The following is a 21,231-nucleotide window of genomic DNA, read 5'->3' on the forward strand; positions in this document are numbered from 1 at the left end:
GTAATTATTTGTTTAATCCTTTTGATATCAACCCATCTGAGACCATCCCTAGTTCTATGATACAAGCTTTGTTTTAGAGGGATCAAAGTTAAAACATACCATCAAAATTTTATGTTCATTTAAGTTACAAAAGCCAGATTAATAATCCTCATTATTATCATCTTTTACCTTCCATCTTCCAAACTGGCATGGGTTGGATGGTTCCAATAGGTCGAAGGACTGCATTTTGCTACAAAGTTATTTTACTAAATTCTTCATTATTTTCAAAATTAATTGAATCAAAAGCAGTGTATTTCAACAGAAATATAGAATCAAAAGAGTTAAATTTAAGCTTTAATTATTAAAGGCTTTCCAGTCATGACCATCCTATGTTTGAAGTAAGTACAGTTGTATTTAAGACAGAAATCCAATTGATTTCACTGGTCTGGTAAGATTTTCAAATATCACAGACACTGCCCTGGAGGTGGTACCACGTAAAAAGCACCCAGTACACTCTGTAAAGTGGTTGGCATTAAGAAGGGCATCCAGCTGTAGAAACCATGCCAAAACAGATAATGGACCCTGGTGCAGCCCCTCACCTTACCAGCTCCTGTCAAAATGTCCAACCCTTGCCAGCATGGAAAATGAGCATTAAATGATGACGATGATGATGATGAGTGCCTCTTCACAGGGCTGGTGCTATACTTTTGGCAAAGTGATCACCTAGGGTGCTAAGATCTGAGTAGTGGGGGTGGCGAACCCTGTTGTACTCTTTCTCTCAATCTTTTTTCCTGTTTCTTGAGTAACACTGTGATGGACTGGCGTCCCGTCCAGCTGGGGGGAACACATACACCACAAAAACCGGGAAACCGGGCCCATGAGCCTGGCTAGCTTTGAAAAGGTTGCATAAATAAGACACTTTGACAGGAACTGATGGGTCCAAGAACTGCATCATGCTTCAGTGTTTGCTTTGTCCTGGTTTTGTTGGCTGGATGCCAACCATTTTACAGCTGCAATACTACAAACCCAAAAATGTTGGGGTGCAGTTTATGCAAAGAGAGTGAGGAGTAAAAAGGAGTAAAGTATAAGAGAAAAGGGCTGGAGCAGAATAGGTTTTTTGCTGTAGAGGAGCTCCATAACAACCCACATTTTAGAAGAGGTGGTTAGGGCGATGAGGAGGAACTGGAAAGCAATAAAAAATAGTGGTGAAAGGTGTCAGGGTGTACCTTTAAAATATGAGGTAGGTAGGAACAAGTGAGATAGAGGTGCCAGGAGTGAGGGGGAGAGGGTAGAGGATATCTGATAGTGCAGAGCGGCAGAGTAGAAATGATGGAACAGTAAACAGGGAAAGGATGAAAGAGAGATGACATGCTGTTGGGGAGGTTACAAGAATGAATGAGGATTTTTATCTGTATAAAATGTATATCTAAGGAAACATTATGTCCTTCCCTTTCATTAAGATAGTAGGAAGGATTTAGTTTCTATCTTTAGCAATCTCAGTGTGTTGAGATTCCCTTAGCTTTATAATGCAGCATGCCAAATGTAAGTCACGTTATTGACATATACAGGATGTAGGTGTTGCCATATTTCTTACAAAATAACTTTGTAATGTTATTTAATCCATTAAAATCTCAACAAAAGGCAAAAGTAATTGTGTTTCTGAATAGAGGTTACATTAATTCCCCTCAATAGACTTGTTGACTAAAATTTAAGCAATAGGAAGATCATTTCCTCCCAGGTGAACAGCAAAATGGGAGTGGGGACAGCACGCTCTTCTCAAGCAGCCAAGTGTATCAAAATCTAAAATTAATGCAGCCACTATTTAAAAAAGCTTTCCCATTGTGTGTTTATATATAAACATCAGACTTGCTGGCTTTGAATAACAACTTATAAGTGTTATAATTATATAGTTATAAAATATTTATAGGAAGAACTGGAATAAAGTTAAGCTCTCAACAAAGGGAGTTCGTGAGTGGATTTCCATTCTTGGTTGTTGCTATTTCCCTTCACTTACACTATTTACCCTCTTTCTAAAGGCAATGAACACCACAAATGCTTATCCTACCTTCTCTATGAATTTTAAGCTCTGTTCTCATGTAAGCAATCAATATTGTTGATGAAATGTATTTCCTTTAAAATGTTTCAGCTGCTGAGAATCATCTATTGAACTCATTTATCAAATATTTCTTAATAAACTCATCGTGCTTTAAAATAAGGACCACATGTTTAACACTGGTGTGTTGATACCAACCCATCTGCAACTACCCCTGGTTCTAAACTTGCTATTTTAAAGTAATCTAAATTAAAATCTTCCATCAAAATTTATGTTAATTTGTTCCAGATACCAGCTTAATATCACTGGTTATTTTATTATGGTCTCAAAAAAGGGTTAGAGTGATCTAAGTAGAAGCTTGCCATCAAACTCTCATGCTAATTTATATCCCAAACACCAGCCAACAATTCAGTGAAGAGAACACAATAAGCAGGGTCTAACTTGAAAAAAATCAAGCAACAAGGCCATACAATCTGAACTGCATCATACAAGCAACAAGACACATCCCATTGGTTAGACATAAAATCCAACCAATAGTAAATCCATAATCCTGCAAAGCGTTCTGGTACCAAAGAAATGCAGTTGACTCCTGAAGGTCCCAAACAGTATGAATAGCAACATAGAATGTATAAAATATATTATTACAAAATAATGATAACAGAAACTGAAATATAGATAAGTCCACAGTAAATGAACTTCATGACGATGATTTTCATTGGTTCATTGTTTAAATGAAATTATGTATGGCCGATTGGTTTGAATGTTAGGCTTATAATAAAGTTTAATTCCTGGACCAGGCACTGTACAGTGTCTTTGAGTAAGACATTTTATTTCCAGTTTATTCTGCTGTTAAATGGGTACCTGTCTAGTGGTGCAGGTGCAGTATTCTCTCCCTCCAGCTGTCACAGACTCAGTGTTCTGCCAAGTCATAGGTATTAAGGCCAAGAGAGTGTCTATGTCTGCTCTTGACAACCTCGAAGGGTTTTAGCTGAGCAAATTGCCCCCAGTACTTATTTTTTAAAGCTTAGCACTTAGCCTAGTCTCTTTTACAAACTGCTAATTACAGAGTTACAGAAATGTAAACCAACCAACAATAACCGTCAAGCAGTGGTAGGGGACAAACACAACGGCACACACACACACACGCACATATATACCTGTGCCGGTGGCACGTAAAAAGCACCAGCCAATCGTGGCTGTTGCCAGCCTCACCTGGTCTCCGTGCCGGTGGCACGTAAAAAGCACCATCCGATCGTGGCCGTTTGCCAGCCCCGTCTGGCACGTAAAAAGCACCCACTACACTCACGGAGTGGTTGGCGTTAAGGGCATCCAGCCGTAGAAACATTGCCAGATCAGACTGGGCCTGGTGCAGCCTTCTGGCCTCCCAGACCCCAGTTTAACCATCTAACCCATGCTAGCATGGAAATCGGACACTAAATGATGATGATGATGATATATATATATAGACAATAATCTTTTTTCAGTTGCCATCAAGCAAATCTATGGTTTTCATATATACGATAACCTTCTACATTGTAAAGATGAACAGCCACTGTATTAGATCACTGATCAGATGCTGAAATTCAATTAAAACTTAACAACTCAAACTGTAGATTATTCCTTAATCATTCAGTGTTCTACAAGTTTGCCAGCTTTTCAAATATCAAGAAATAAAGTTTAAATGCTGTCCAACTGGACACTTTGACACCTTTTAGAAGCTAAAGAAGCTATTTAACAACAATAACCACTTCACAGCTAAGCAGAACAAAAGCTTTTTGACTTTTTCACAATTAAAAAAAAACAAAAAAACATCTAAATTACTCAGTAATGATGTGTGTGACTTGATAGAACTCGTTGACAGAGACACTAATTAATGGTTGTCAAATGTAGACACTTGATGCTTGGATGGCTTTAAATGAGGAAATGTAATCAATATATGTAAAGTTGATTAGGAGAAACTGTAACAGCCAACAACAGCTCCATGGACCATTGTTTATGTCTTTTAATTCTTAGTTAGCATGAATGGTCTGATCTGGTTGGTCTGGTGTGGTCAGTCAACTTAGATTCATACTCGGTTAAAAAATAGCAAAAATATTTGGAGAAAGGAATTCTCAATACTAACCACTTGCATTGTTGATTCAATGTCTTTTTGAATATAGACTCCCTAGATCTGAACCTATGACATTGACCCTTTTCATACCAAACAATTTGAGCCCAACCTAGTTCCATGATAAAGCATTACTGTTTTAACCCATAAGTATTTAAAGTGGCCACATCAGGCCCAAATAGTCCTCCTGTTTTATGTTCAAACTTTCTATAATCAAGTCAAGATAACTTTCTATTTGGTTACCTAACCTGCTAGTAATAGTAGCCAAATCGCCTTTAAATTGTCCCCAACTATCATAAATAAGGTAAGGACATAGAAAATGTAATGCTGGCTACATAGCTGTAAAGAACAAAAAAATGATTGATCACAGCAGGAATACCTTTGACCACAGATCTATTCAACCTAGGGTTAAACAACAGTTCCTTACAACCAATATTGACTCTTTAATTCCTTATGGTCAGTAGAAACTCAATCCGATTCCTTATGATCCCAACATCAGTAGGAACTTTAATCCAATTCTCTATAATATGCCTGTATTGAAATAATCATTTGGGTATGTCTTTCCTGAGGAAAACAGCACAGCTCCCGTGACTTTCGGAAACATTTTTTCACACTCAAAGTTGAAGCATGGAACAAACTACCTGCATCAGTTGTTAGCTGCCGAGACATTGCATCCTTTAAAACCTCCATGCTTCCTGAAATTCACCAACACTACACCTGATATCCCCTACTCCATATGCATCCACACATGTATATCATGACTCATACACTATTCACTTTTCTGACTTTTGTACATAATTCTATGTACTGTACATGCACCTGAGCACTATACACAATGATTTCATTATTATTATTATTTAAAATAAGGGAAGTGACTGCAATAAACTATGCTTGCATACACAGCTTATTTACACATTAACAAGATCCTTTAACTATTATAAGATGCTAAAAAAGAAGAGAGGGTTTATCTCTACAAAAATATTTTTATCTTTTCCTCAAGATTTAGAATGATTTTTTCTTGAAAATTTAAATAACATTGTGCTGATGCCACATAAAAAGCACCTAGTACACTCTGTAAAGTGGTTGGTGTTAAGAAGGGCATCCAGCCACAGAAAGCATGCCAAAATAGACAATGATGCCTGGTGCAACCCTCTGTCTTGCCAGCTCCTATCAAACCACTCAACCCATGTACCCCATGAAAAACAAATGTTAAATGATGATGAACCATAAATATGGTTCTGTTTTCTTCAATTTAGAAACATCAATGGACTTCATCTCCAAATATTGAAATATTGGCAAAAGAGGTTCTTCAACAAACTCTCATTTGCATTTCATATTCTGATTGTATAACCTTGAATAGCAGCTTTGTTCCCCTAATTCAAATGTGTCCAAGGATTTACTGAATTCATTTATCATGGAAACATCCCAAAAGATATTTTCTCTTTCTGAAATTGAATTTTTTCTTTTGAAACTGCATTACTTTTCTTGAAAAATTACATCATCATCATCATCATTTAACGTCCGCTTTCCATGCTAGCATGGGTTGGACAATTTTGACTGAGGACTGGCGAACCAGATAGCTGCACCAGGCTCCAATCTTGATCTGGCAGAGTTTCTACAGCAGGATGCCCTTCCTAACGCCAATCACTCCAAGAGTGTAGTGGATGCTTTTTACGTGCCACTGGCACGGGGCCAGTCAGGCGGTACTGGCAACGACCTCGCTCGAATCTTTTTACACATGCCACTGGCACAGGTGCCAGTAAGGCGACGCTGGTTACAAAAAACAAAGAAGTAAAATAAAATAAAAATATAAACAGATTAAACATACATCAATAGGTTAGTAAATAGATTTGGCTTTTATTGGTGGTTAAAGAGAAAAAAAAACTAAATATTATTTAAAAAATGAGGTGATGAAATTTGTTGATCCCAACTGTAGGTTTTGAGAATGCCACAGCCAGAGCCTGCTTAACCAGGCTCAGTAATTAATGATAAACTATAAGGAACTAATTCCTTTCGATTAATGTCAGCAAGTTTTGAAGAGATGATTTCAAATAGAAAGAGTATTTATACTAGTTGTAGCAGAAGAACTAATGCTAAGTGATGTGGGGACTTCGCTTGTAGTTGCTGTAGTAACTGTTGTAGGTGTGGTAGCTCCATTGTCAACTGAAACATTTAGAGATACAGTAGATGCAGAACTAGTTGCAGACGGTAGAGAAACAGCAGTACTGGAAGGTAATGAAGTTGTCGGGCATTGCAAAGGTTGTGTTAAAACATCGTCGCATTCTTCCATTTTCAGAATTTCATTCTTGTATTTTAGTATTGTCTCTTTGCTTTGTTTTAAGCGTTCATTTAATTCAGCTATTTCATAACGGATTTTATTTTTAGCATTCAAGATATTGTTGACTGTTTTCTCTCGTTTTTCTTCAACTGTAAAGAAGGAAAAAGTTACATCAAGTTTACAGAGAAATCCACGAAACAGTTTAACATTTACATTCTACATGTTTTATATCAGGCACAGGCATGGCTGAGATACAGTTAGAGCTGAATCACAGGGTGGGTCAAGGAACAAGCATGGTCAAAATGATTTTAAAGTTAGAAATTTACGAGCGTCAGCCACATTTTTCTTTTTACTTAGAGGAAAGTGAGTCCCCATGACCCTTTCCAAGGTTTCCAAGATGGACAGGAGGAAATGAGGAAGTTATTCTCAAACCAGAGATATTGCAAAAATGCTTGCAACAGAGTGGATTCTGATAAAAAAAAATATCCAAGGATCAAATGATGGTATTTAACTGTGAAACATCAAGTATGTATCACTCAAGAACAAGAAGAGTCATTTTAAAAGGTTTCCAAACAGCCATTACACATCATAATTCAATGTCTGTTTTCCATGTTGGAATGGGTTGGGCAGTTTAACAGGAGCTGATGAAACAGAAGACTGTGCCAAATTCTAGTGGTATGGTTTCTAAGGCTGGATACCATTCCTAAAACCATCCTCTTTACACAGTGTATTGGTTGCTTTTTTTCACATGGCACTGGCACTAGTCAGATCATCGAATAACACACAAGACTCAGTGGGGAGCAGTACTGAGGGAGGTGGCTTTATACCAGGTAATGAGAGGCCAAAAAAAAATTGAAGGACAGGTACAGGTGTCTTGCTGTATGGAGATACATGGTTACTGTCAGTTGAATTTTGCTCACAAAGCTTTGGTCAAGCTGAGAGTATGGAAAACATACTCAAAGTGCTGTGCAATGTGATTGAACATGGAATTATTACATCAAATCTATATGAATTGTTTATATACAATGCCTCTACCACTCACCAAACCTATACATTTACATATCTGTCACATCAGATCAATATACCTTTTATATTCATGCCTCCTCCATATCAAATTTATATGCCATTTATATACATCCACACCAAATCTATATATCATTTATATACATGCTTCCACTATTTCCAATCTATATATCATTTATATTTCCCCTATATCAAATTAATGTCATTTAATTACAATACTTCTATCACAATAAATCTGTATGATGCTTAAAATAGCTGAGATATTCTCTATATTTGAGAGATTAAAAGAAACTGCTGGTAAATACTTACAGTCATTTTCATGGCGATACGTTCCCATCATAATGGGACGAACATTGGTTAATAATTGGTGCATCATTTGGGTTGGATCTTGAAACATCTGCAACAAAGGAACCATCAGAAATGAAACAGAGAAGTTCTCTTCAAAATATAGTCATAAACAATGTTGAAATTATTTATTATTATTATTATTATTATTATTATTATTATTGTGAGAGAGCTGAGCTTGCCATCAAAGTGATACTGGGGTAAAATATACAAAGCCCAGTATATGCATCATAACTACCCGTCTGATAAGGGTACACCAGATACATGCATTACAACTATATGTGCACAACATGGTGATCTCACATCAAAATAAACAGCACATGACCTTGCAAGTGGGGCCCAGTTAAAATTTTCTTCGGGTCAAGTAACCCATCCCACTTAAATGGTCCGTGAATAAGGGTTGTTTAAACATAAAACAGGTAGAATATTTGGATCAGATATGGCCGGCTTGAATGCTAAATGGTTAAAAGCAGTGAGAGATTAAGCCTACCACCCAAGAACAGGTTTCTGCCCACCCACTTTTATTCTCAAGGTTTAAGTTGACCCAGAGGCTGTAGTAAAAAAGATTTGTCCAAGGGTGAACCCGAAACCAAATACTTGTAAAATGAAATTCTTAAACGCCACAGCTATAGCAAGGAAATAGAAATAGTTAACTAACACTACGATTAAGGCAGCGAGGTGACAGAATTGTTAGCACACTGGGCAAAATGCTTAGCAGTATTTCACCCATCTTTACGTTCTGAGTTCAAATTCTGCCTTTCATCCTTTCAGGGGTTGATAAATTAAGTACCAGTGAAATACTGGAGGTCTATGTAATTGACTAGTCCCCACCCACCAAATTTGAGGCCTTGTGCTACCAATAGAAAGGATTACAATCATCATCATTGCTTACATGGGGTCAGGTGGAGATTTCCTAGGCTGGATGCCCTTTCCTGTTGCCAACTCTTTCTTACCTGTTTCCAGGCCAGACATATTTTCATTCATCATCATCATCATCATTGTTTAACGTCCATTTTCCATGCTGGCATGGGTTGGACGGTTTGACTGGGGTCTGTGAAGCCAGGAGGCTGCACCAGGCCCCAATCTGATCTGGCAGTGTTTCTACAGCTGGATGCCCTTCCTAACACCAACCACTCCAAGAGTGTAGTGGGTGCTTTTTACATGCCACAAGGGGCCAGAGGAACTGGCATCGACCACAATCAGATGCTGCTTTTTACATGACACCGGCACAGAAGCCAGTCAAGGTGGCACTGGCATCAACTATGTTCAGACGGTGCCTTTTACATGATACCGGCACAGAACTAAGACAAGGAAACAAACATATGCATACATTCATACACCTACACACACGACAGGCTTTTCCATTTCAGGCAACCAGATCCACTTACAAGGCTTTGGTGTCATCCTGGAGAAGACACTTGCCTAAGGTGCCACAATGCAAATAAACCTAAAACCATGTAGTTGGGAAGCAAACTTCTTAACCAAGTGCACCTATCCAATACCTGTACCTATGATTAAATTGAAAATTATTTAAAATAATATCGTAATATGCTTGAAGTTTTGTAGTATGTGTAAATGAGATGTTTGCAAATACTTTAGGGAATTGTTTTCTGAATTATTATAAGCTCATTAAACAACATACATAGGATAATACCAGATCTTTTCTCTGTATTTTCATTCATTGATATCACCTTACTTCTTTTGCTTAACTCCTCACCTGCATTATTTGTGGTTTGCTGTGACAGATACCCTAGTTTTAGATTAGATAATAGGTGCACTGTATTCCTGCCTGATGTAAGAAGGGTGCTAAAAAATATAGGTAACAAGAAGGGCATCTGATTGTAAAAACATTACCTAAAAGTTGGTAACTATGATGAGTATGATTAAACTGTTATGAGACCCACAAGACTAATAATCCTAATTGTTGCAAAGAAAACAGCCTTAAAATGTTTGCTGTACCGATGGGAAATATAGACTTACCAATTCATCATAGAATTCACAAACTAATGATTTCTTTCCCAACATAATGTCTGTCTCACTTTGGAATAATTTTAATAAATGATACAGTGTTACCTGAAAGAAAAAGAGAAAAAAAATATTAAAAAAACAAGTCAATAGAATGAGGTGTGATTTGGTGGATGGGGATGGAAGAAAAATTGAAAAGGGTCTTTCAAAGTACCATATTTTAACACACATAAGGAACCCTTTTTTTGTCAAAAATTAGGTTAAAAAATATGGGAGTTTCTTATACATGGATAGTATTATAATCCCTTACAAAACCTTTTTTCCAAATTTTAAGCCCAGAAAATTAGGGGTTTCTTTATACACAAGGGTTCTTTATACACGTTAAAATACAGTAATTTGTCTTGTGAAATCTGCATCAACCAAAATCTAAAAAATACCTAGCAGGATTTCAGTTAGTTTTAATAACAGCTAAGGACACTTCATAGATGATAGAATGGTCTACGAATAGGACATGTTAATAAATACGTTTCCTAATGTTAACCACTGGAATATTATTATTAAATGATACAGATTTTCAAAAAGGGTTCTTTGAACAAATTACTGGACCTCATAAATTCTGTGCCATGTAAAAAGCACCCTGTACATTCTGTAAAATGGTTCATGTTAGGAAGGACATACAGCCATAGAAAGCCATTCCAAAACAGATAATTGAGGCCTGGTACAGCTCCCCAGGTGTTCAGTTCTGGTCAAACTGTCCAACCCATGCCAGCATGAACAACAGACATTAAATGATGATAATGATGGACATATCAGAACAGTTAACTGCAATTATAATAGCCATCTATGTATCATGCTTAATTACAGTTTAAAATACTATAGTTTTTGTCCAAGATAAAATCTCTTATAGACATACTGTCATAAAAAAACATGACATATTTGAAGGAAGACATAAAACTGTCTTGGCAGTGGCAAGAAAGAATACCAGATGCATTTTTGTCTTCTTGAGCATTGTCAATGAAGTGTTCTTGTTAGTCACACGCCTTAGAGGAAATTTGTTGCTTCCTATATAGGAAACAATGAATAATGAATAACTGCCAGGCTGTATAAAAATCTGGTGTACACACTCGAAGCAGCATTAAATTAAAATAGCCAACCAAATTCGATGACTGGCACCCGTGCCAGTGGAGTGCTAACAGCTCCATCCGAGCGGGATCACTGCCAGAGCAGCTGTTTGGCTTTCGTGCCGGTGGCATGTAAAAAGCACCATTTGAGCGTGATTGATACCAGCATCACTTTACTGGCACTTGTGCAGGTGGCACATGAACAGAACATTCGAGTGAGTTCGTTGCCAGTGCCGCTGGACTGACTCCTGTGCAGGTGGCATGTAAAAAACACCATTTCGAGTGTGGCCGTTACCAGTACCGCCAGACTGGCCCTCATGCCGGTGGCACGTAAAAGCACCCACTACTCTCTCGGAGTGGTTGGCGTTAGGAAGGGCATCCAGCTGTAGAAACTCTGCCAAATCAGATTGGAGCCTGGCGCAGCCATCTGGTTCGCCAGTCCTCAGTCAAATCGTCCAACTCATGCTAGCATGGAAAGCAGACGTTAAATGATGATGATGATGATGATGAATAAAGCAAGAAGGCAACAAAGCATCAATGTTCTCCCTAGCCACTGTCAGGAGGATTTGTCATCTTCCTCCAGTTTAACACAGCACATTCATAACAGTATAGAGGTAGACCACAATATCTTGCCTGTCAACGGTGTATATATGATAAATATGATACAAAGTAGGATATATTAATTTAATATTGCTTCAATTGCATACAAAAGATTTTTAACACCAATTATACCCAAGGGATAAAAATCATTTCTCAAGAACTACAAGGAATTGTTTCCAATGTTAGACCATTTTTCCGGGGTTGATATAATCAACTGTAAATTCCATCAAATGTGTGACCTCATGGCCATGTTAAAAACCAATATTATAATCAAACATTCAGCAGTGACCTCAGTGAAATTTGACAATCTCGAAGACTATTCTATTTGTTCTAACTGGCCTATTCCATGACTATTGAGTGTAGTAATTTTGCTAACAGAAAAAACACTACCACCAAATGACATGGGAGACCACCCTGCTTTACTTAATTCACTGCTTCAACAAGACACCTGCTCCTGTTCCTCTATTATACTTTCATATTGCACAATAGTATATTCCACTCAGTTGAGGGTTCTTGTCTTGTGAGTACTCGGTGACCTCACCAGTATTGATGCCATGAAAGGCGGCGAGCTGGCAGAAACGTTAGCATGCCGGGCGAAATGCTTTGCAGTATTTCATCTGTCTTTATGTTCTGAGTTCAAATTATGCCGAGGTCGATTTTGCCTTTCATCCTTTCAGAGTACCAGTTACGCACTGGGGTCGATGTAATCGACTTAATACCTTTGTCTGTCCTTGTTTGTCCCCTTGTGGGCAATAAAGAAATAAGTATTGATGCCATGAAAAAGCACCCAGCTGTAAAAACCATGCCAACCCATGCCGGCATGGAAAAGGGACATTAAATGATGATGATGATGATAGCAGGCTATTTCAACATCATCATATTTTGGGATGATATCTCACTGTCAATAAAGACATCAGTTGTGGCCTATTCTGGGTTTGGTTATATTATAAATGGTGTGCTTCTTGGCAGTACAACTTTCCTTGTGAACAAGAATGCTAAAGTGTTAGACCAATTATGTAAATATTACTGTAGGTGTGCTGTGTATAAGAAGCTTGCTTCTCAACTACATGGTTCCAGGTTCAGTCCCACTGTGTGACACCTTGGGCAAAAGTCTTGTTATAGCTTGGAGCCGACCAAAGCCTTGTGAGTGGATTTGGTAGATAGAAACTGAAAGAAGCATGTCGTGTGTGTGTGTCTCCCACCAATACTTGACAACTGGTGCTGGTGTTAAAATCCCTGTAACTTAGCAAAAGAGACCAATAGAATAAGTAACCAGGCTTAAACATTTTTTTAAAAAAATTAATGACTCCTGTCGATCCATTCAACTAAAAATTCTTTAAGGCAATGCCCCAGGATGGCAACAATCTAATGACTGAAACAAGTAAAAGATAAAGATTATCATTTAGTTCAATTCAATTTTAGGCTGTCTCCAACCCATTTTTATAGGGTTTTGCTCCAAATGTATTCTAATGCTTCTGGAGTTTTATTTCTATGTAAATTGTGAATTAACATAAAAAGATTAAAGATAATCTTCTTCAGTATTGAGAAAAACTGCCACTTTTCTCAGCTGAATTTAATAACTTTCTCTCTAAAAGCAGGGAAATAACTTTGTCTTGCTTTGTTTTACATAAGTAATCAACAAACAGACAGAACAAGTGAAATAAACTATGAAAGTCACTGGTCATTAAACATTAAACAATATTAAATCTGGCAATGATGGTTTTTATCAGTTATTAATACTATTCCCATGGTCCTTTGTTGCTTAATGCAAAACACACCAATAATATACCACTACTATCATTTTATTCAGACAATTAGACTGGAAGGGTCATGAAACACTAATGGACTGAGGAAATTTACAAATATCTAAATAATCCTAAGAGTAGTGTATTGTTGGTAGAGATGGTGATGATAGTGATTGCTGATAAAGGCAATGAGAATGGTGGTGATTATGATGAAGCTGATGATGATATAGCTCGGTCAACTTTTTAGAAGTAATGGGGGGAAAAGACAAGAATGTTGTTGATATTTTACTTACAGGTCTTTCATTACTGTCATTGAAATAAATCTTAATAACCACTTCAAATTCACCCCATCCTGTTTCTGTGACTTCGTAGGGAGGTTTTGTAACAACTGGAAAAGAGACAAAATATCATTTACAAACAGCCAAGCAAAAGGCAGACATAAGTAGTCTACAAGAGATAAATACAAGTTTGGTTGTGGGGTTAAGATGTTTACTTTGCCACTGTGTGATTCTGAGGTCAATCCCAGTGCCTTAGGCAAGTATACTACTGAATCTACAATGTATTTAGAGAAGTTCCAAACATGTAAGCAAACCATAGAATTGAGAAGTCTTGAAGTAAACTTCTCAAAGTCTGAAGTTTTGTTATGTATAAAAGAAGATTAGACCTTGCTAACATCAGGGAAACAGTTGTGTTTGAAACGGAGTAAATACAAACTCCATACAGTATGTCCAATGTAAGTTAGGGACACATAAAAGTTGAAGTGGAATCAGAGGCAGATTAATGGAGAAGGTAGACTTTACTGTTCTATATTTAAGAGATGAAGAATTACATATATTATTTACATTTCACAGATATTTGAACTCATCCTGTTTGTTGTTAACACAATGTTTCATCTGATATACCCTCCAGCCTTCATCAGGTGTCTTGGGGAAATTTCGAACCTGGGTTCTCATTCCTAAGGTATTTTTTGATGTTATTATTATTATTACTATTATTATTATTATTCAGGTCACTGCTTGGAATAGAACTCAGAATCTTGGGATTAGTAGCCCGCACTCTTAACCACTACGCCATATGCCTGTGGGCATATGGTGTAGTGGTTAAGAGTGCAGGCTGGAGAGTATATCAGCCGAAACGTTATGTTAACAACAAACAAAATGAGGACAAATATCTGTCAAATGTAAATTTTCATCTCTTAAATATAAAACTGTATATCCTTTTATACCCAGGTCAGTTTTGCCCAACTCCCCCTTCAAATTCAATAAAATATGCAACAGTCAATGTAGTGAGATCAATATCATGTATTCAACCAGACTATTGGATGTGTTATACATTGCTGATCATTATGTGCTTTGCATCGTTTTAGCTTTTGAATAATGCCATTCTGCTGATTCCTCTTATCCCTACTTTATCTCTTAGCTTACTTACACCACACTGCTCATGATCATCAACATTTTATTGTCTGTCTTCCATGCTGGCATGGGTCAGACAATTTGACAGGAACTGGCAAGCCAGAGGACTGTACCATACTCCACTGTCTGTTTTGGTATGGTTCTCACAGCTGGATGCCCTTCCTAAAGCCAACCACACAGAGTGGACTGGGTGCTTTGTATGTGGCATCAGCACTGGCATGGTTTGCTTTGGTATGGTTTTCACAGACGGGTGCCCTTTCCAAACCCATCCAGCTCACACACAAATTTATATACCCAATATCTATATCAAGTTTTAATGCAGTTAGTGGTTGCTATGGAAACAAAAATCACTTATTTCTGAATGATTGCTGAAACACAAAGATAATAAAATGAAAGAATACCTCTGTTTTGATTTGGATAACTTTCATGTAATTTAAAATGAACCTTCTTCACATAATTTGATAAATCCTGAAAGAGAAAGTAAACAATATTAAAACTATAATACTTTACATAATTTATAAAGCACTGAGATGTTAATTTCATTTTCAAAAATCAAAAATTATTAGCTTTTTCTTTTTTTCATGTCTTCATTACCAGATAATTAATCCTGATTACTGAAAAGCTTAAACTGTTGCCATATCATAATCATCATCATTTAACACTTGTTTTCCATGCTGGAATGGGTTAGCTTTGGTCAAACCTATTTCTTTACTACCCACAAGGGGCTAAACACAGAGGGGACAAACAAGGACAGACAAACGGATTAAATTGATTACATTGACCCCAGTGCGTAACTGGTACTTAATTTATCGACCCCGAAAGGATGAAAGGCAAAGTCGACCTTGGCGAAATTTGAACTCAGAATGTAACGGCAGACGAAATACGGCTACACATTTCGCCCGGCATGCTATAGTTTCTGCCAGCTCGCCGCCTTTGGTCAAACCATCAAACCCATGTCAGCATTGAAAATGGACATTAAACGATGATGATGATGAGAAGGAGGAGGTTTTAAGTTTTACAGCAATCAGGATTAATTATCTGGGGATGAAGACACGAAACAAAAAAATCTAGGTGCAGGTGATAGATATATGTGAGAGGGGGGTCAGTGTATCTTTGTGTCTATACGTGTCCCCCACCACTGTTTGACAACCATTGTTGGTGCATCTATGTCCACGTAACCTAGGAGTTTGGAAAAAAAAACTGAGACTTAGAAGAGTACAAGGGCCGATTCATTTGATTAAAATTCAAGGCAGTGCTCTAGTATGACCACAGTCTAACGACTGAAACAAGTAAAAGAAACTAAAAGAAAAGAAATAGTCACTTTCATGAAAACTTTTTTTTAAAAAAAGCATGAATTCTATTTATGCATTTCATTTTTATCAATCTCTCAAATTCATCATGCATAATAATTTTCTTCAATTTTCAAATCTGTTTGATGTGTTCAGTATTTGAAAGACTATTTCATGTTTATTTTTATATCGTAGCTCAAGGAAGAACAGCAGTGTCCATGACCTTTCGCAGAGCCTCCAGGGCTGGTGGCATCGAAATGGAGTAAGAAACCACTTCTCATATGCTTCAGCACATCAAGGTATCAAAATAGAGTGGCTAAGGTTAAAAATAAAGTTAATTAATCTAAACAAACAGCTTCAGGGGGGAGGGGTTAAGTCAATCACATCAAACCCAGTACTCAACTGTCGTTACCGATCCCCAAAAGGAAGAAAGGCAAAGTCGACCTCAGCAGAATTTGAACCCAGAATGCAAAATAGATGAAATGCCACTCAGCATTTTGCTCAGCATGCTAACGATTCTGCCAACTCACTACCTTAGCTTTTTATGAAAGTATTAATCAAAAAGAAACCTAAAAGGAGTAAGGGTTGGATCACTAATCACAAGAGCAAAAGTTCTGATCATTCTATAGTGAAGTAAAATAAAAGTATATTAGGTAGTGGGGGGGGGCTCCCCAAAAGGGGTCTCAGGGAGTAGCGTCCCTGCCTTCCTGAGCTAGCTTCTCACATTTCTTAAAAATTGTGGTAGAGGCCTTGGTCTCAGGACCACTCATGTCTAGAAACTGAGGCTGGGGATAAGCAAGAGCATGCTCCCCATAGAAAATCCAGCTCCAAAAAAGCCTCATGATAGCAAGGGAGAATGAGCATCAGCCAGCCTAAAGGTTGGAGTGGACTGCACCTGACTACCTCAGTTGCTATGGCACTGAGGTAGATCTGGCCACGCCTGTTAACAGGGACAAAACTCAGATTTAAAACACTGGATGAGGATGATGAGTGAATAAGATATTTTGAAGCCCAGGAGTTCTGAGTTCTTATCTTTTATAAATGTTTTTCTGCCTTTATTGGAAGTATATGAAATTTTTCATTACCAAAGTCCACTTAATTCGTTTGTTTACTGCCCATTTTGCCATGCTAATATGGGTTATTTGAGGCAGGATATTTACAGCCAGACCCCTCTTCCTGTAGCCAACCCTTACTTGTTTTCCAAGGAAATGCTTTCTTATTCTGTAGGTCTTCGAAAGTACAGAGCAACTGGATGTGATATGAACAAGTTAGAGACAGCTGCAGTTGTGGAACATCAAAATTTATGCACACACATAAATGACAAGCTTTTTTCAGTTTTTTGTCAACAAAATTCACTTGCAATGCACTAGGACTGGAGGCAATAATAGCAGACACTTGCCCAAGACATCAGGTAGTGAGACTGAACTTGAAACCAAGTGGTTACAAAGTGAAATTCTTAACCAAACATCCATGCCTGTACCTCAGGTATAGATACTAGATCTGGTATGGTTCAGTCTAACACTATGGATTCTAGTGATCCAGGAATGGATTAGTGAAGTTGTTCAGAAAGCTACACTAGACATGTTAAAAGATTTAGTATTGTTCTTGAAAGAGTTGCATTTAAATACCACATACAGAGTTGTTGCAGTCTAACCCTAGGCCAGGTCATGACTGTGCAGACCTACAATCAAAGGCATACTAACCATGACTACCCTGTTTTATTTTCAAGCATAGTTTATCTTGAACTTTATATGTTTATTAATATAAGTCACGATATTGAACTATACTGTGTCCTTCCATTTTTAAGATAGTAATCATTTGAGTGAGAATTAGCTGTTATTTCCAGCCATAGAGGGGCTCCTTCACTGACCAGCCTGACTTATTAAAATAAATATTGTGGAACAGTGAAATAAATATTGGGTATTTAATCTTTCTGTTACCATTTATCTGTTGAAATACACAGCATTTGCTTCAATTCATCATCATCATCATCCTTTAACGTTCGCTTTCCATGCTAGCATGGATTAGATGATTTGACTGAGGACTGGCGAACCAGTTGGCTGCACCAGGCTCCAATCTTGATCTGGCAGAGTTTCTACAGCTGGATGCCCTTCCTAATGCCAACCACTCCGAGAGTGTAATGGGTGCTTTTACGTGCCACCGGCATGAGGGCCAGTCAGGCGGTACTGGCAACAGTCAGGCTCAAATGGTGTTTTTTTTATGTGCCACCTGCACACTGGCACAAGTGCCAGAAAAGCGACAGTGGTAATGATCATGCTCAAATGGTGCTTTTTATGTGCCACTGGCATGGATGTCAGTTAGCTCTGGCAATGATCATGCTCAGATGGTGCTCTTAGCGCTCCACTTGCACGGATGCCAGTCATCGAATTTGATTAATTTTGAAAATTATGAAGTTATTAAAATATCTTAGTCATTATTTACCTGGTGTTAGAAACATAAATTAGCATGAAATTTTGATGGAAAATTTTAATGAAGATTGCTCAAGAAAAGGACTACTGTAGAAGCAAGAGTGGTTTTCAGGCAGGTTGGCATAAAATTGGTTAATATATATAGCCTCACTTCAAATGGTTCTTACACCAAAGAAAAAGACTAGTAAATTCTGATCAGGTTCTTAAATAACAAAGCAAAAATGTCTTACTTCATTTCGGAATGATTTTACATAAACTGTCCATTGGTGAGTGTGGCCATCTTCTTCTCGCTTCTTCCCAAAGTATCGGGCAATATTTCCATAGACAATTGGCTTAATAATGGTCAGTCCCTGGAATAAGAAATGAAATCATAAGAAAGATGTGACTGTGATAAGCTGATGCATGTTGACCAAAAGAACCTTATGTATTGTTGTTACTCAGCAAAGCCGTTCCAGCTGTGACCATCACAACTTTCTTTCAAACAAAGTGTATTCATTCTTTTACTTGTTTCAGTCATTTGACTGCGGCCATGCTGGAGCACCGCCTTTAGTCAAACAAATCGACCCCAGGATTTATTCTTTGTAAGCCTAGTACTTATTCTATCGGTCTCTTTTGCCAAACCACAAAGTTATGGGGACGTAAACACACCAACATCGGTTGTCAAGCGACACGCAAACACACACACACATATATTATACGGGCTTCTTTCAGTTTCCGTCTACCAAATCCACTCATAAGGCTTTGGTCGGCTCAAGGCTATAGTAGAAGACACTTGCCAAAAGTGCCATGCAGTGGAACTGAACCCGGAACCATGTGGTTGGTAAGCATGCTACTTACCACACAGTCACGGGATTAAATTATTCAGTGTGTATGAGATTGCATAAAGGTTATGTCATTGTCTTGGAAGTTACAATACTCGGTGATAATACAAAATAATTATCCCCAAACAGCCCCAGCAAATTAAGGAGCAGGGCTGTTTTAGGCATAATATCAGGAAATTGGAAACGAATGAGAAAACTCTTATGTGGTCACTCGACCTGCTAAAAATAGTAGCCACAAACACCCTAATGTTTTCAGAAAGACATTGGATAATGTGGTCCTGGATATACTGTGAATAGGGTAATAGGTGGTATAGTCTAATATCAGAACTGTGGGTGAATGAAATGCTGTAAAATGAATACTTGCAAAGAATAAAACAAATTTCAAACAAGGGTTTCACATCAATAAATCTGAAGATTTTAGATTCATTCTCTAATATAGATGAGATTCAGAGAAGTCACACAACTTTAAACCTGTTAAACCCGTTGAATGAAATGCCTATTAGTTCTTGATTATTTGTTAAACAGACGAAGCAAAATACAAATAAACTGTTACAAAGAGGCTTTATCAAAGAGTAAGATGTATTTGAGAAGGTGTGACGTCCGTGCAAAGTTGGTTCAATCGTGGATCGAAACTGGTTTCTCGGAGAAGCTAGGAGGGGATGTAACTCAAATTTACGTCGTAACTGTAACTCGGATAAAAAAATAGACAATGAAATAATTGCCGAATGTCAAGGAAGGGATAAAAAAAAACGTTTTAGAGAAGTTTATTCGACTTATTTAAGTATAAATTATCTGGAATATAACACTTAATATTTATATCAAATATACCAATGACTAAACATTAACTTTCGCCTACAAAACCAAAAAATCAAACTACATTATATCAAATATCCTTAAATCCTTAAAAATGTTTTAGTCCGAAGGCCGTGGCCATGCTGGGGCACCACCGCTGGAAATTTTTAATAAACTAATTTTTTAAAATTGTTAATTTAGTTGTAAAAGTATATCGTTTTCATTACTTGGTATGAAATCTTTTCGTTCCCTTTTTAAAGAATTTTCTAGTCAATGAATTGCTCAACAATTTTGTTATTAAGAAAAAAATTCGGGAATAAAATATGTGTTTTGAGTTACGTAAAAAGAAAAAGGCTTGCCTCGTGTCATTTTAGATTTTATGCTTAAAAATTAAAGATTATCGGCAAATTATTGTGAAAAATTGTTAATCAAGATTAACAGCAAGACGAAGTCTTCGAAAAGATAGGGAAAATATTTACCTTAATCCTTCCACCGGAGTCTGGTCCGAAGTCCCCCATCACAGAAGTTATTTGTTAAAGAAGAAATCATAAGACAACACGAGTTCCACAGTGATTATTTATCAATTAGAACTAGTCAGAAAATATTAAATTAATGTTCTGAAAACAAGGAGGGAAAAAGATTAAGGACAAAATTAAAATCTCTTGTGAAAAACCGCCTTTTACCTCAAGCTCAGAAATAATTCGTAAAAAAGCAGTGATGAGTTTAATTCATTAAGTGGGGTTTGTTTGTTTTTTATCTTTTATCCTACGTTATAATAATCGACTTATTAAATAAACTTATTTTCCTGGGTTTAATAAAATGCTTATGTTTTGTATTTGAAATATCAAAATAATTTATAAATAGAGAGTGCCATTTCACAATCACATATACCACGCAACCATTGAATACGGGCATTCGGGCATTCAAACGAATGATAGACGCAAAATACAGAAGAATGTAAGAATAAATCTTTAAAAAATGCTGTTTTTACTACGCTGGAAGATAGAAAATTATATCATATTAAAGAAAAGGAAAGACTTCCTCCCGTCCTTCCACTTTTCCTCGCAAATCATTATATTTTATTTGCCAAAAATCCACGTTTTCGGAAACGGAGATTCCGGAAAATTGTCAAAAATCGGAATTTTGAAATTGCTTGCCCCCCAGCCATCACTCCCTGCCCCCAATTTCTTCATTTTTCACTTTTTTCGTAACCCTAACCCTAACCCTTTTGATGTGAAGATCTTGCGGTTTTAATGTCTGAAACGGATTTCT

General features: G+C 37.2%; 1 protein-coding gene across 1 annotated transcript; it reads right to left on the reverse strand.

Moving 5' to 3' along the window:
- Nucleotides 1-5,972: 5,972 nt before the first annotated feature.
- On the reverse strand, nt 5,973-20,939 carry LOC115209400 (YEATS domain-containing protein 4). Its single transcript, XM_029777794.2, has 7 exons — nt 20,439-20,939; nt 18,577-18,696; nt 15,030-15,096; nt 13,510-13,604; nt 9,766-9,858; nt 7,750-7,837; nt 5,973-6,566 (listed from the first exon to the last, which is right to left on the reverse strand). Exons 1-7 carry the CDS (start codon nt 20,475-20,477, stop codon nt 6,187-6,189), a joined length of 882 nt encoding a protein of 293 aa, XP_029633654.1. The 5' UTR covers nt 20,478-20,939; the 3' UTR covers nt 5,973-6,186.
- Nucleotides 20,940-21,231: the final 292 nt, after the last annotated feature.

Source organism: Octopus sinensis, linkage group LG3 (assembly GCF_006345805.1).
Source record: "Octopus sinensis linkage group LG3, ASM634580v1, whole genome shotgun sequence".
In the NCBI taxonomy this organism is placed as follows: domain Eukaryota; kingdom Metazoa; phylum Mollusca; class Cephalopoda; order Octopoda; family Octopodidae; genus Octopus; species Octopus sinensis.